The 12613-nt window shown below is 42.0% G+C and overlaps 2 protein-coding genes across 2 annotated transcripts; one reads left to right on the top strand and one right to left on the bottom strand.

Moving 5' to 3' along the window:
• Positions 1-3737: 3737 nt before the first annotated feature.
• tmem119a (transmembrane protein 119a) lies at positions 3738-4391 on the top strand (the record flags this gene model as incomplete). The annotated part of the gene is made up of 1 exon (XM_083978596.1): positions 3738-4391. One exon carries the CDS (start codon positions 3738-3740, stop codon positions 4389-4391), a length of 654 nt encoding a protein of 217 aa, XP_083834722.1.
• A 4777-nt stretch (positions 4392-9168) lies between these two features.
• On the bottom strand, positions 9169-12191 carry iscua (iron-sulfur cluster assembly enzyme a). Its single transcript, XM_083979965.1, has 5 exons — positions 11881-12191; positions 10849-10962; positions 10642-10752; positions 10463-10541; positions 9169-9814 (listed from the first exon to the last, which is right to left on the bottom strand). The coding sequence occupies exons 1-5, from the start codon at positions 11980-11982 to the stop codon at positions 9723-9725; spliced, it is 498 nt and encodes a 165-aa protein (XP_083836091.1). The 5' UTR covers positions 11983-12191; the 3' UTR covers positions 9169-9722.
• Between the last annotated feature and the right edge of the window lie 422 nt (positions 12192-12613).

Below are 12613 nucleotides of genomic sequence, written 5' to 3'. Positions count from 1 at the left end.
GCTGATGTGTATCTGTTTAACAAGCTTTGAATGAATCTACACATTCTGGTCAGTCACACTTTTCAGGCCATTTCTACAGATTAACGGTATATAATAAGTAAGCTACAAAAAATGTCATCATGCACACAGTCACTTCCGCACGACTGTTCTCTCTTATAATAATTCATAATTCATACACACTGTTGAATAAAAATGATGGCTTCATAAGAAGAGGAGGATGAGGTCTAAGGATGGGAGGCTGAGAAAGAAAGAGGGAGGAGAGGTTTAAAATAGAGGGCTGAACATCAGTTTGAAGCGAGGAGCCTTTTTAGAGCCCAGTGAGAAAAAACCTCAGTCTAACATAGCAGGGAGGGCGAGTGCTCGGAAACTCTCTTTCTTTCTTACTTTCTTCTCATCACTCTGCCTCCCCCTTTTTTCCTGTCTGTCCTCTGCACTGCATTGAGCTGTCCAGAAGAATAACCAAGGATAACACTCTCTGTAAGTATATAATTTATTATGAATTTAAAGCCACTCTTTGTATCAACATTGACAACACGTTCAGTAAGAGTCAGATTTTAGGATCCATTTGGTTCATATTTTAGATTAAGTACAGATAGGGGTTTTAGAGGCTGGAGAGAGAAACTATATTCTTTGATTTTATATTTATACTCATGATATTTTACTTACTTCACCTACTTTACTTTTTACTCCAGTACATGTATTCATGGAAACCATATCCTATGGTCTGTATTTATAAATATGCACTTACACTGCCACAAATCAGAGTGTAAAAGGTAACAACTATATACTGTATATAGACACATATAATTTCCTGAATTAGTACATGTTACTTTGCATGTTAGTGATAATACATTGTAATATAATATGTCTACTTTTTTAGTGGGTGAGCATCTTTTTTTTTATTAAGAACTTTAACTTTAACTTAAGTAAAGAAAAGAGTAAAGAAATGCAGATACTTATTCCTCTCTTGCTAACATTATCTACATCTATTTATCAATGACATGATTGAGTTTTATCATATACTAATGGAACATTTTTTTCTTTTCTTTTTTTTTTAACCTCACAGAGCCTTTAGATTTCAGAGTTTACAGTAATGAGGTTTCATGTAAGACAAGTTTTCTGCAGCAGATCCACATTTTACCAAGCATGCTCATTTTTACCTTTGAGTTGAGACATTTTTAAAACTACTGTGTGCATCCTACTGATTTTTGAGTAGGACGGCCACTACATTTCTATCTCCAAGACGCAGTCATAAAAACATGGTGTTTTTCACTCGGTGTGAACATTACCAGACAAGCTCCTATGTGATTCCATCATACATTTGTGAATTCAAAGACACTCAATGGGATGTCATAAAAATGAATTAATTGTATATCAGTGTGATGATGGCATAGGTTGATGGCCTTCAGTCGAAGGTAATGTCAGCCCTGCAGTAAAAGACGGGATGTAATTATGGCTGTAATTATGGGGATTTAAGGGGCAGTGCTGTCCTATAGCTGTACATCCAAGGATGAAGACCCAGCCTACCATCTGGCCCAGCAGAGTACAGTGCATGCTCGACCACACAGGGAGGGGGAGGGGGGTCGAACATGCACTACGTAGACCATAAAACAGAACGGCAGCAGGTTCACTACTATAGCCTGATGCTGATTAGAAACTTGTCTTTACAGTTTAGCACTGTGTAATTACACACTGTGATTAGAGTTCAACAGAATTGTATTGCTACCAGACTGAGCTCTGCACTAAAGGTTTCAGTTTTCTCTGTTAAAGTTTCATTTCACATTGAGGTGAAGACAAAATAATGGAAAAATTGGGTCGGTAAGTTTATTTAGTCAGTTGTACTGGAAGTAAATGCAGGTTTCCCCTGGAGGCAGAAATATCCTCATCGGGCCTGTGCTGCTGTGGGCTGGTGTGCAGCAGCTGGTGCCCAGTGTAAATATAGAGGCCACAGCCACAGGTCTCCCACGCCTCTGTGCTCCCTCTGGTATATAGCTTCCTACTGACTTTGGTGTGGTGGATGGGTGGCCGCCCTCCTCTTCACAAATTATAAGGCCTTCAGCACCAAACTCACTGTCTCCACCCCAAATAAGTAATGGCTACTCTGCTGCCTGCTAAAATAGACCTGGTGCAAGACTGAGTCGAGATGGATACTGGGGTTACATTTCAGATGGAAGCAGCCCTAAAACATGAGATTATTTTATCAGTGTGTGTCTGCTGTGCAACTGATTGTCAGTAGGCTTGTTAGCATAGTGGCTTAACAGTTAGCAAGAAAAATAAGAGGGGTTGCAAGATGATTAAAATAAGTAAAATACATCGAAACACAAATAATTTTGACCCCTTCCTGACTTTTCTCAACACCTTTTTTTTTTATTACAGTTGAGAACTACGGGATAGTTTTGCCTCTAAAAACCATTCAAACTGGATAAATGTGAGAGGAACACCTCCTTCGTATTGAACAACTAAAATGTTTTGGGGAAAACACTGTTTGTTGGCTTGATGACAGCAGGATGACACCACCAGGCCTGTACATTAGCTACATATGAAACTAGTGCAAGTGCAATGAGCTTAGCTTAGCATAAAGTAAAGTAAAGGGGTCCATGCCTATGTTCCCACAGCCTTATGTTCCCACAGCCCTATGTTCCCACAGCCCTATGTTCCCACAATTCTAAGATTTTTCTCAAAATTAGGCCCTATGTTCCCACTGGACTCTCTACCTATCTGGGCTCTACCTATCTGGCCTGTCTAGCCTCTACCGGGTCTTTTTTTTACTAAACTTAACCAACTCCTTTCTTCATTGCCTAAACACAACCAATGGTGGGACCAAAGGGCTGTGGGAACATAGGGCCTAATTTTCAGTGACAACAAAAGTTAGAAATGTGGGAACATAAGGCTGTGGGAACATAGGGCTGTGGGAACATAGGAATGACCCCAAGTATAAAAGTAGGAGCCCATGATCTGACGTGGCTCTGTTCAACTAAACCTCTGTCAGCACCTCCACAGCTTGAGTCTGTGCTTTTATGTGTTTGCCATGAGATCGTTTCATCTGACTCCCCATACAGGGCCGTTGCTAGGAATTCTGGGCCCCCTGAAAGAATACTAAAGTGGGCCCCTGACTTTTCCACTTTTTTTTCTTAGACTACGTATGTATTATCATTTTTTATTTAGCCTACTTTGTTTTAATGCTAATGCAGCATTACTATGAGTATTAGTCAGGGTCTTATGCAGAATAATTCAGTCATACAAAGATTAGACTACTGGGTTTTTTTGTGGGCCCTACTGGGCGCTGGGCCCCTAGAATTATCATCACCTTTCTCCCCTATACAACGGCCCTGTCCCCATATGAACACAACTGCTCATTATAGCTTGTTGATTAATCACAAATTAATGGGTTAATCTGTGCGCTTTGGACAGGCTGCTTCTGCTTGTTTTCTGTCTTGACATGTTAAATTAAGCTACCGTAAGCTAATCACCCTGTGACTCTATCTGAATAATTAATGTACAGAACCTTCTCATCTAACCGTCTGCAGGAAAGTAAATAATGTTTTTCTTAACATGTTTTCTTAAAGTGGCATTGTAGTGCAAGTACAATTTTTTTTTTCTTTTTTCCCCGATCCTGAATTAAAAACAGCTCCTTTTGTTGTTTTCACAGGACTCACAAGATGAAGTCTCACTTGGCTCTTCACATCACTTGTGTGACCCTGCTCTCACTGTGGTGCAGTGTGTGTCACTCTGCTCCTATGTACTACAATGCCTCCATGGACAGCAGTGGTGACGCGGAGCTGGAGCTCCTTTTCCCAGTCTCTTTCTCCACCCGTGCACCTGTACAAATCACCACTGCAACTGGACCTCCCACCCTCACCAACAGCATCACCACCACCATGATCCGCCTGAAGGACTTCGTCCTGAGCCGAGTGGTGGATTTCCTGCAGGAAAATTTGCTCATCATCATCGTTGTGACCTCTCTCCTCATTGTCATGGTCTTCATCATCTGCTGTGCCTCTGCCATGAGTCATAAGCGCAAGCTGGAGGCCTACAAGCCCCCTCCTAACCCACCCAGGAAGTATATGGCAGATAAGACTGCTGGACACAAGAATTCAAGTGAGCTCCAGGACAGGCCTTATGCTGTCGACCATGTCAAGAGGGTCCAGACTATGGCCTCCCCCAAGAACCTGCGCCAGCCCTCGAAGGCTCTGGTGGGAGAGAGAGGGAGAGATGTCAGGTCATCACCGCGCCAGGAGGCCAGGAAGGTCCGGGAGGTAGAGGAGGTGCAAAAGCGAAAGGAGGAGCCGAAGCACAAAGAGCAGTCGAGGCACAGGGAGGAGGCGCAGCAGAGCTCCAGCTCCGGTCAGCAGGTGTGCACCTGCCACCTGAAAAAGGGCCACCACCACTAGACCAAGACCAAGGGTCTGGATGGCAAAAGAGGTTAAAAGTTTCAACTATGACATGAAACAGTATGTGTAAAACATCTTTTAATTGAAAGAGCTTTTCACAGACGGAGACATATAGAAGTGAAGATCATACCTCATACGAAAAATGAAAAATTTTAAACACTAAAATCTAAACACTTACACAGAAATATCAAGTATTATCACAAAGAAAAAAGAAAACAGAAGAACACTCAAATGTGTTTGCAAAAGTCTACAAATGTTACCCACATCTCGTTTCTGATTCATGTGGAGACTAAGTGAGGGGATTTGGAAATGTGGGCAAGGTCATTGATTAGTTTTATCTTTTATCAGTGATCGCAGAACGACCCATTCTCAACAGCCTAACATCAAACCGTTGTGTTATTGAGGTTGCATCACTTCATGTTTTTATAAAGGGGAGAACGACAAGAAAAAGGGAATATCGTAACATAGAAATAACTGTATTTGAATTTCCCACAATTACCAGGTATAAATGAAAATGTGTGTTTTAATAGAGAGATGTATTACTCCATATGCCTGCCAAGACAGAGGAATCTCCTCAGTCTGTCCTGCTGTACGCTACGACATCTTTTAAGCAGCTAAGCTCCATTGGCTTAAACAGTCTTTTAGAGAAAAATCTTTAGTGCTGTAAATAAAGCAGTAAACTTGACCTGTTGGACTTAAGAAGAAAAAAAGTCTTTATTTACATTCATATTTACCTACATTTGTTTTTCCATAATGTTATTTTATATCATATCATATTGTATCTTACTGTACGAACCTATTTGACAAAGATTTTTTTTTTTTTTTACCAAAAGTATCATTTGTAACTGTGTTATTTCTGGGTAGCTGAAGTTAGAGAAAGAATACATATGTTTGTCTATATATCATTTATGTGGTGAGTAATTTTGATCTGCCTTCAACTGGCATGCACATTAAAGCAGGCTTTCTTTTGGTATGAAATCTTTGTGAATAAGGGTTTGAGTTTTCTAAATATTACTGTATAAGGTAAATTATGGTTATTATTTTTAATGTAATGATTTTTAATGAGAAAAAAAAAAACTTGAGTACAGTGACAGATAGTTGGCCAGCTCTGCTAGTGTAACAGCTTGAGCTTAAAAAAAAGTCAATGTGGCTGGTTACTTATCAGATCAATTTGATTCAACTTCCTGTCCTATTACTTCAGTTAATGATAGAGAAATAGTGTGTGATATACAATATATGTGACGTATGGGCCAGGATTTTGTCATGTTTAATTACTCTTCTACTTTACTTCCGTTGAACCTCAGACTTGATTTTTATCCTCAGATGTTTCCAGACAGATGCTTCCTCTGTAAGTGACAGTTTTATTGTTTACAAAATGACAACTTTGTTTTGCTTATGATTAATAAAAGTGTTGGTATTGATGTTTCTGTCTTTATTGAACATTTTACATTGAAAACTGTGTAAAAGCTGTGCCATGGTGAAACACAAATACAGCCCTGGAGAAACCTAAGATTAGAAAAGGCGAACAGGGCTTTTCTATTTTTAAGAAAGGGGGATGTTTGCTTCAGTATGTGCACATTATGTTCAACTTGCAAATCTGTAATTTTGAGCCGCATCCATTCAAGAATGTCAAGATTTGTGACATACGCTCTGTCGAGACAAATGCTAAATTCTAGCTTCACATTTCAAGCCTGAGATGTTTCACGCACAACATAGTAACACCAACTCTGCTGCAGCTTCCTGAATGGTCGTGATGATGCAGCTTACAGCACGACACCCAAACACAAGGACTGCAGAAGGTATCAGAGCCTGTAGATGACGAGGGCCTCCTTTATCTTACACTGGCTACTGTACAAGATTGTTTAAATATTTCAACAGCAGTAAAGCAGACACATAAAGAGCCCTTCTCTCCAAAACAGGAGCTCATGTTTTGCCTATACAAATCCTGGACACACTGATTTGTCCCAGTAAATGTGAAGTCAAATAACTTTAATTTCTGTGTTTGCTATTTGGAACAAGTGACGAAACACTGCCCTCATGTGAACAACAGAAATGATTAATCAGCTGTGTGTATAGTTGCTCTTCTTTGCTTTTAAATATATTACATTTACATTTTCTGATGGCTGCATTCAGAGCACATTTAAAATTGGTGATAAATTAAAATTTTATGACATATTAATTAACTTGCCAGAGATCAAACATCAAAGGTGACAGCACAGCAGCTAAAAAGCAAGTGTAAGCCTGTGACAGCTGAAACGTGAGCCCTGATAGAGTCTCGCTCTAGGGTCAGATTCCCAGCTCTTTTGTCGAGGAGGTGCTAAATAATTCGAGAAAATACTACCCCTTCACTTTCACTCCTCCCACCACAAGACACTTGGCCACAGGATCATTCAGCAGCAATCTCTCTCACAGGGCAGGTTCACCAGATTCACTATCTGTGCAGCTTTCAGGAACCTCCAGCTTCTCGGATGAGGGAACATGTGCGTCTCTTGTCGTTTCCTTTTTTTCCCTTTGTTTAACATCATGTCTCTTCCCTTCACCGTCTGCCACGGACAGACAATATGGCCTCTCAATCAATTTGAATGGTGAAGAGGATCCAGAATAGGTAATACAGCACCTTAAGGCTGTCGTTAAACTTTGATGAGCATCTGCCTGGAATTCTAACGGGTTATCTTTAGAGAGACATTGGATCATGTGAGGACCATGGGGAAAGATGCCTGCCCATCTCCACGGAGGAGCAGATAATACAGAAACAGAGGAATGGTGAGCGCTCCTGCTTTTATATCTCTTTCTGTACCATTTTATAAGTTGTTTATAAGTTGTTAGTAACAGCTTCATGATTCATTATAAATCAACTAGTGATGAGAATGACTTGTGGGGAATCCCTGTGGATGATAAGTCACTAAATTCATTCATGAAGGGTAAAAAAACAACAACAGTCCTGCAGCTGCTAATTAAGTCAAATCAAGTCAAGTCATTACTTAAGAATCAAAGGTTTCTAGTGTCTTAAACCTTGAGCAAGAGTTGTAATTATAATTGTGTATAATTCCAAATATAACACAATTGTTAAGTGTTAATAAATCAATAGATAATCTGTTATTAAAGTTTTAATGGATTTTAGTCCAGATGTCCTGCAGCTCTCTTCCAAAAGATCAGTGGTCAATTAGTCCATGAATATCTGAGCTACAACTTACAACTACAAGTTAATTAATTATTTAATAAAGCCGTTAATTACAGTTTATAAACCCTTAAGAAAGGGTGCATTAATCTGAAGTGGTACCACTCTATTTTTAGTTCAAATAAGTGAGGCATCAGATTCTTTCTCACAAAGTTTGATGTGCCTAATGTGGTCATCTCTCCTCTGGTATTCTTCGCAGTGAGTCATGCTTTGGTACACATGTGGTGTCCTACTGGTTCTCTGCATCTGTCCTCTAGCCTGCCTCACAATGTCTCCCTGTCCCCCCGGCTGCTGCTGTCCTCACCCAGGACTTCTGGTCCTGTGCGAGTCCCTGGGCCTCAGGTCTCTTCCTCGCTCCGTCCCTCTCAGCACCTCGGCTCTGTCCGTGGCCAGAAACCAGCTCTGCAACGTGGACCACCTGCTGCGCCCCTTCTCCAGCCTCCAGGAGCTCAGCCTCAGTCACAACCTGCTGGCCCGCTTCCCCCGCGGCCTGCCCGCCAGCCTGGAGTCGCTGCTGCTGCAGGAGAACCAGATCACTTACATCACTGTGGGCGCCCTGAGGCAGCTGGGGAACCTCACTCGTCTGGATCTGGAGGACAACCGCATCCGTGCCATCCAGCCCGAGGCCCTGCGGGGTCTCAACAAGCTGCAGATCCTGTCGCTGAGAGGGAACCAGCTCACGAGCCTCCCCCAGAACCTCCCCCCATCGCTCACACATCTAGACCTCTCGGCCAACTGCATCTCCACCCTGGACCTGCCCTCGCTGTCCGCCCTGGTCAACCTGCAGGTCCTGAGGATCAACAGCAACTGCCTGCGCTCCGTCCCAGAGAGCGCCTTCGACGGCCTGCTGCGTCTCAGATCCGTGGACCTCACCAACAACCTGTGGGTGTGCGAGTGTGACATCCTCTATCTCTACCGCTGGCTGCTGAGCGGGAGGCTGAAGATGGCCACGGACTTGGTGTGCACCGAGCCTGTCCATCTCGCTCACCGTCTGCTCCTCAACCTCTCCGTCATGGCGATCTGTCCTCGCGTGCTGAAGCCAAACGAGCGGACGCACCGCCTGGACCCTCACTCTGCCCCGGAGAGGAGGCTGGAGACGTCGACAGAGGTGCCAACAGCGCAAGGCTCGTTTGAAAACAAGAGGACTGCGGGAGACTTGTCAGAGCCAAAATCAAGAGTCGCTCTCATTGAACACTACACTTTAGAGACCCTCACCTACGAGGATTGTTTGTTCCTAAATAAAACACAATCGGTGAGCCCCTCCCATTTGAAAACATCCAGTGCTCTTCCTGATGGGCAACAGAAATGCAGAGAAAACATCACAGGTTTGTCTCCTGAGAGTAACACAACCTCTGCAGAGGGGACACGGCCTTTGCTCTCTACGAACAGAGATGCAGCCTGGCCGACTCCCCACCCACGGCCGCTCACACCACAAGACTCGGCCGCGGTCGTCGCTCTACTCGCCGTGTTGTGCGTGTTAGTGGCTCTCCTAATGCTGGCAGTGCTTCTTGTATTGAAACAGGTACTCTTACGTCAACAGATGGTGGCTCCTCTCGATGTGGGATCTGGTGGATGACATCAGCCAAGACACAGACTGGAAATGTTTTTAGATCGTTTAATTCACAATAAGCACAGTCTCATACAATGTTCTGTATTATGGTTTTGTACATGTACTTTAGCTGTTGACCTTTTCGTACTCAACCCTCTACAAGGGAGCAATTATTTAATGCATTCAAGCCAAAATAAAGCCTAAAGAAATGTATCAAAAGAAACCCCCAAAAATCTGATCTCGACTTTTGAATTACTATGCATCTCCGTTGTGTTCTGTATAGCAAAGTGCTGCAATCAGGATCAAAGTTGTCTAAGAATATTCACCATGAACTTCCACCACCAAAAGCATTAATTAATTAACATTTCTCATCATCTGATGAGATTAATCCATACACACCATTAACACCTGGCACTTGAACATATGGGTATTCTTGTCAAGAGACTGACCCAACAACCATGGAGATTTTTAAAGGCTATTAAACTCCCAGAAATTCCAGATGGCTGCAAGACCGGATGTAGTATTATGGCCACTCATCTACAAGACCGCATGGCAACAAGACATTAGCTGGTGCAGAGATATCAGTTTGATACCCCATATAGCCCTAACTGCTGGCTTTGACACGTTCCTCCTTCTTGTCCTGTTGTTTTAGTCTGTAGTCTGACAGCGCTGCTTTTATAGCATCTTCTGCAAGCACTAAAAGAAAAGGAGAGGTGGAGGTTTAGAAACATTTTGATAAGTTTAGCTACAGAAAAAGCTTTGGTATATGCTGGTTTAAATCAGAATTATTTTGGCATCAAACCACTGAGTATATCTAGTTGTGGCTAATCCAATGAATTAAGTAGCTGCCTTATAGTGTTTCATTACATTATTACTCAAACTATATAAAAATATAATATTTCTCATGGATTTACCATACTGCTTAATATCCTTTTAAACAGCTAAACTAACAGAAAGGCAAACTTTCTGGTTGGTTGCCATTTTTATATTGTGTCCTAGTAGCCAAATAATATTGATGGGTAACAACTTAAAAACTGAATAAATTATTGGAAAAACTTAAAAATGCATATGCTTCAGTGTAGGTCATTGGGGGGGTTCATTAATATTTTGAGTATGAGTATGAAAACTGGACACTTTTGCAAGACCTTGAATGGATGTGTCATGTACCTACAGTATCAACTATCATCAAAACAACTCTTTTGTGTGGACTGTGGAGCTCAGGAAACTAGGAGACTATTTCAATTAGCATTTAAAAAGGTTAACAGAGATACTTTTAGTTCTAAATTGTTCCATTCATTTGTTATCAATTTCTTTGTGAATTAAGTTTCTAGGTTAATAACTTACTTGAACAGTGAAGCTTGACTGGGGGAAGGCAGAGCTCTTTAGCAATATCTGTATTCCTTATCTTCAGTGCTTCGTCGACCTGCAGGGTGAGAGCAAAACAACCAGATCAACAACAAACAGACCACAAAAAACACGATAAAGCCTCTCCTTACTATCTGTGTTGTACTGTACCAACTCACCGACTTCCCCTTCACCCACTCTGTGACTAGAGAACTGGAGGCGATGGCTGATCCGCAGCCAAAGGTTTTGAATTTTGCATCCACAATCTTGCCGTTTTCATCCACCTCGACCTGCAAAAGACACAGAGAATAACACGCCTATATGTAACACAGCGGAAAGTTTTAAGACATGGCAACAGTGACTTGGATGTGACACCTCCACCTTACCTGAAGTTTCATTACATCGCCACAGGCTGGTGCACCCACCAACCCAGTGCCCACGTTCTTTGACCTTTTGTCCAGAGAGCCCACATTTCTGGGGTTTTCATAGTGGTCCACCACCTTCGGGAGACAGATAGATAGACTTTAGTAAAGACACATCCTAAAGAGAGGTCCATAGCAACATAAGAATGCTACCTTCATGTGCTATGGTAATTATGGTAAATACCAAAAGACGACTTGAAAAGTGCACATGAACACCCTCTCATGTGGTATTTTCCACTGGGCAACTCGTAGAATTTTTTGATGCCCGAGTTGCCGAGATGAGAATAACCTTTGACCTTTTCAACATGGCGGCGAGCAACGCAAGATTCGTTAATGGTAAGCAAGGCAAGCCTTTAGAAAACAGTTAGCAGCTATTCACTTTATGTACGCTTTTAAAAAGCTAGCCAAATAGCCAGTGCTAAATCTCCATGAATATTAATATTTACCGTTTGAGTTTTGATAATTCATCTTCTTGCTGTAAGAGATGAACTATAGGCAATCCAAGATTGTTTCACCCCATAGATATATACATGTAGATGTCGCACGTGTGTACATCTATGATTTTACCCAAGTAACAAGTCTGAATTTGTGTGTCCACCATCTTTATTTTCTCTGTACAACAACAAAAGCACATGAACACAACGCACTAGTAAATACCAGGTCACAAGTGGAAAATACCATCTGTACCATAGCACACGAAGGCAGCATTACAGGATAGAAACATCAGTAATATACGATAAAAAAAACAAAGAGAAAACATGAGATTAAAAAGTAAACCTCAACTGAGTCACGACGGGTGAAGAAAACAATACATTACGTCTCTGTTGTTTCGGGTTATTATGAGTCAAAACGACAGTAGGCTGCTCTGTTGATTAGGTTAGCCAACCGTACTTAGACAACAGACAGACAACAGACACGACAAGCTAACTGGGTAACTTAACCAGCTCGCTAACTTCATCACAGCAGCAGTTTGGAAACATATTTTTAGTCGGTTACCTTTTTGTGATATGAACAGACAGCGTTCAGCCGCGGGCTCAACAAACTCCTTCTGAATAACAACAGCGAGGTCGCGGAGTTTCGTAAGCAGAAGGTCGCCATGTTCAGCTCGATGCCGATGATAGACGGAAACCAACGAGTCGAGCCGAGCGGTGAAGACTGGACTTTGTTGACAAACAGAGAAAGGAGGAAGCGTCCAGCGACGGAGCAGCGCCAACCAGCGACCGACAGCGGCGGTTACACCACAGATACAACCGTCCGTGGTTTCACTAATACATCCATGGTTACACTGCACAGCAGCAGGGGTCGTGCCAAGGTGCGAACCCCGGTAGGAACAGTTGCCCCTGGCCGCGGGAGCGCGCGTGCATCCAGGGAAGGTGTAACATGATACAACTGGGCTTGATTTCATCTAAATAAAGGAAACTACGCACATTTGCAATGTTTGATTCATCGTTTTAGTATTCTAGTTTTATCAAAGACAGTCTGAAATAATTGTTTCCCCCTGTAACTTCGGCCGTGAAAGAGGAAACATGCTGATTTGGGCTCATTGTGAAAAGCAACAACATAGGGTTTTCTTTGTGTAAACCCTAAACTCACATTTATGAATGAACCTTTGCAAATTGCCTTTAGTAATAAAATTGTATTGTTGTGTTGTGCTTTTTTTTGTTTCATTTCACTTTCAGCCTAATTTGCTATCTGCAGAATAGATACATTTTAGTTTTTATGTGTATGT

This window comes from Trachurus trachurus (genome assembly GCF_905171665.1).
Source record: "Trachurus trachurus genome assembly, chromosome: 9".
Classification (NCBI taxonomy): Eukaryota; Metazoa; Chordata; class Actinopteri; order Carangiformes; family Carangidae; genus Trachurus; species Trachurus trachurus.
This window is presented reverse-complemented; position numbering and strand designations above follow the sequence as displayed.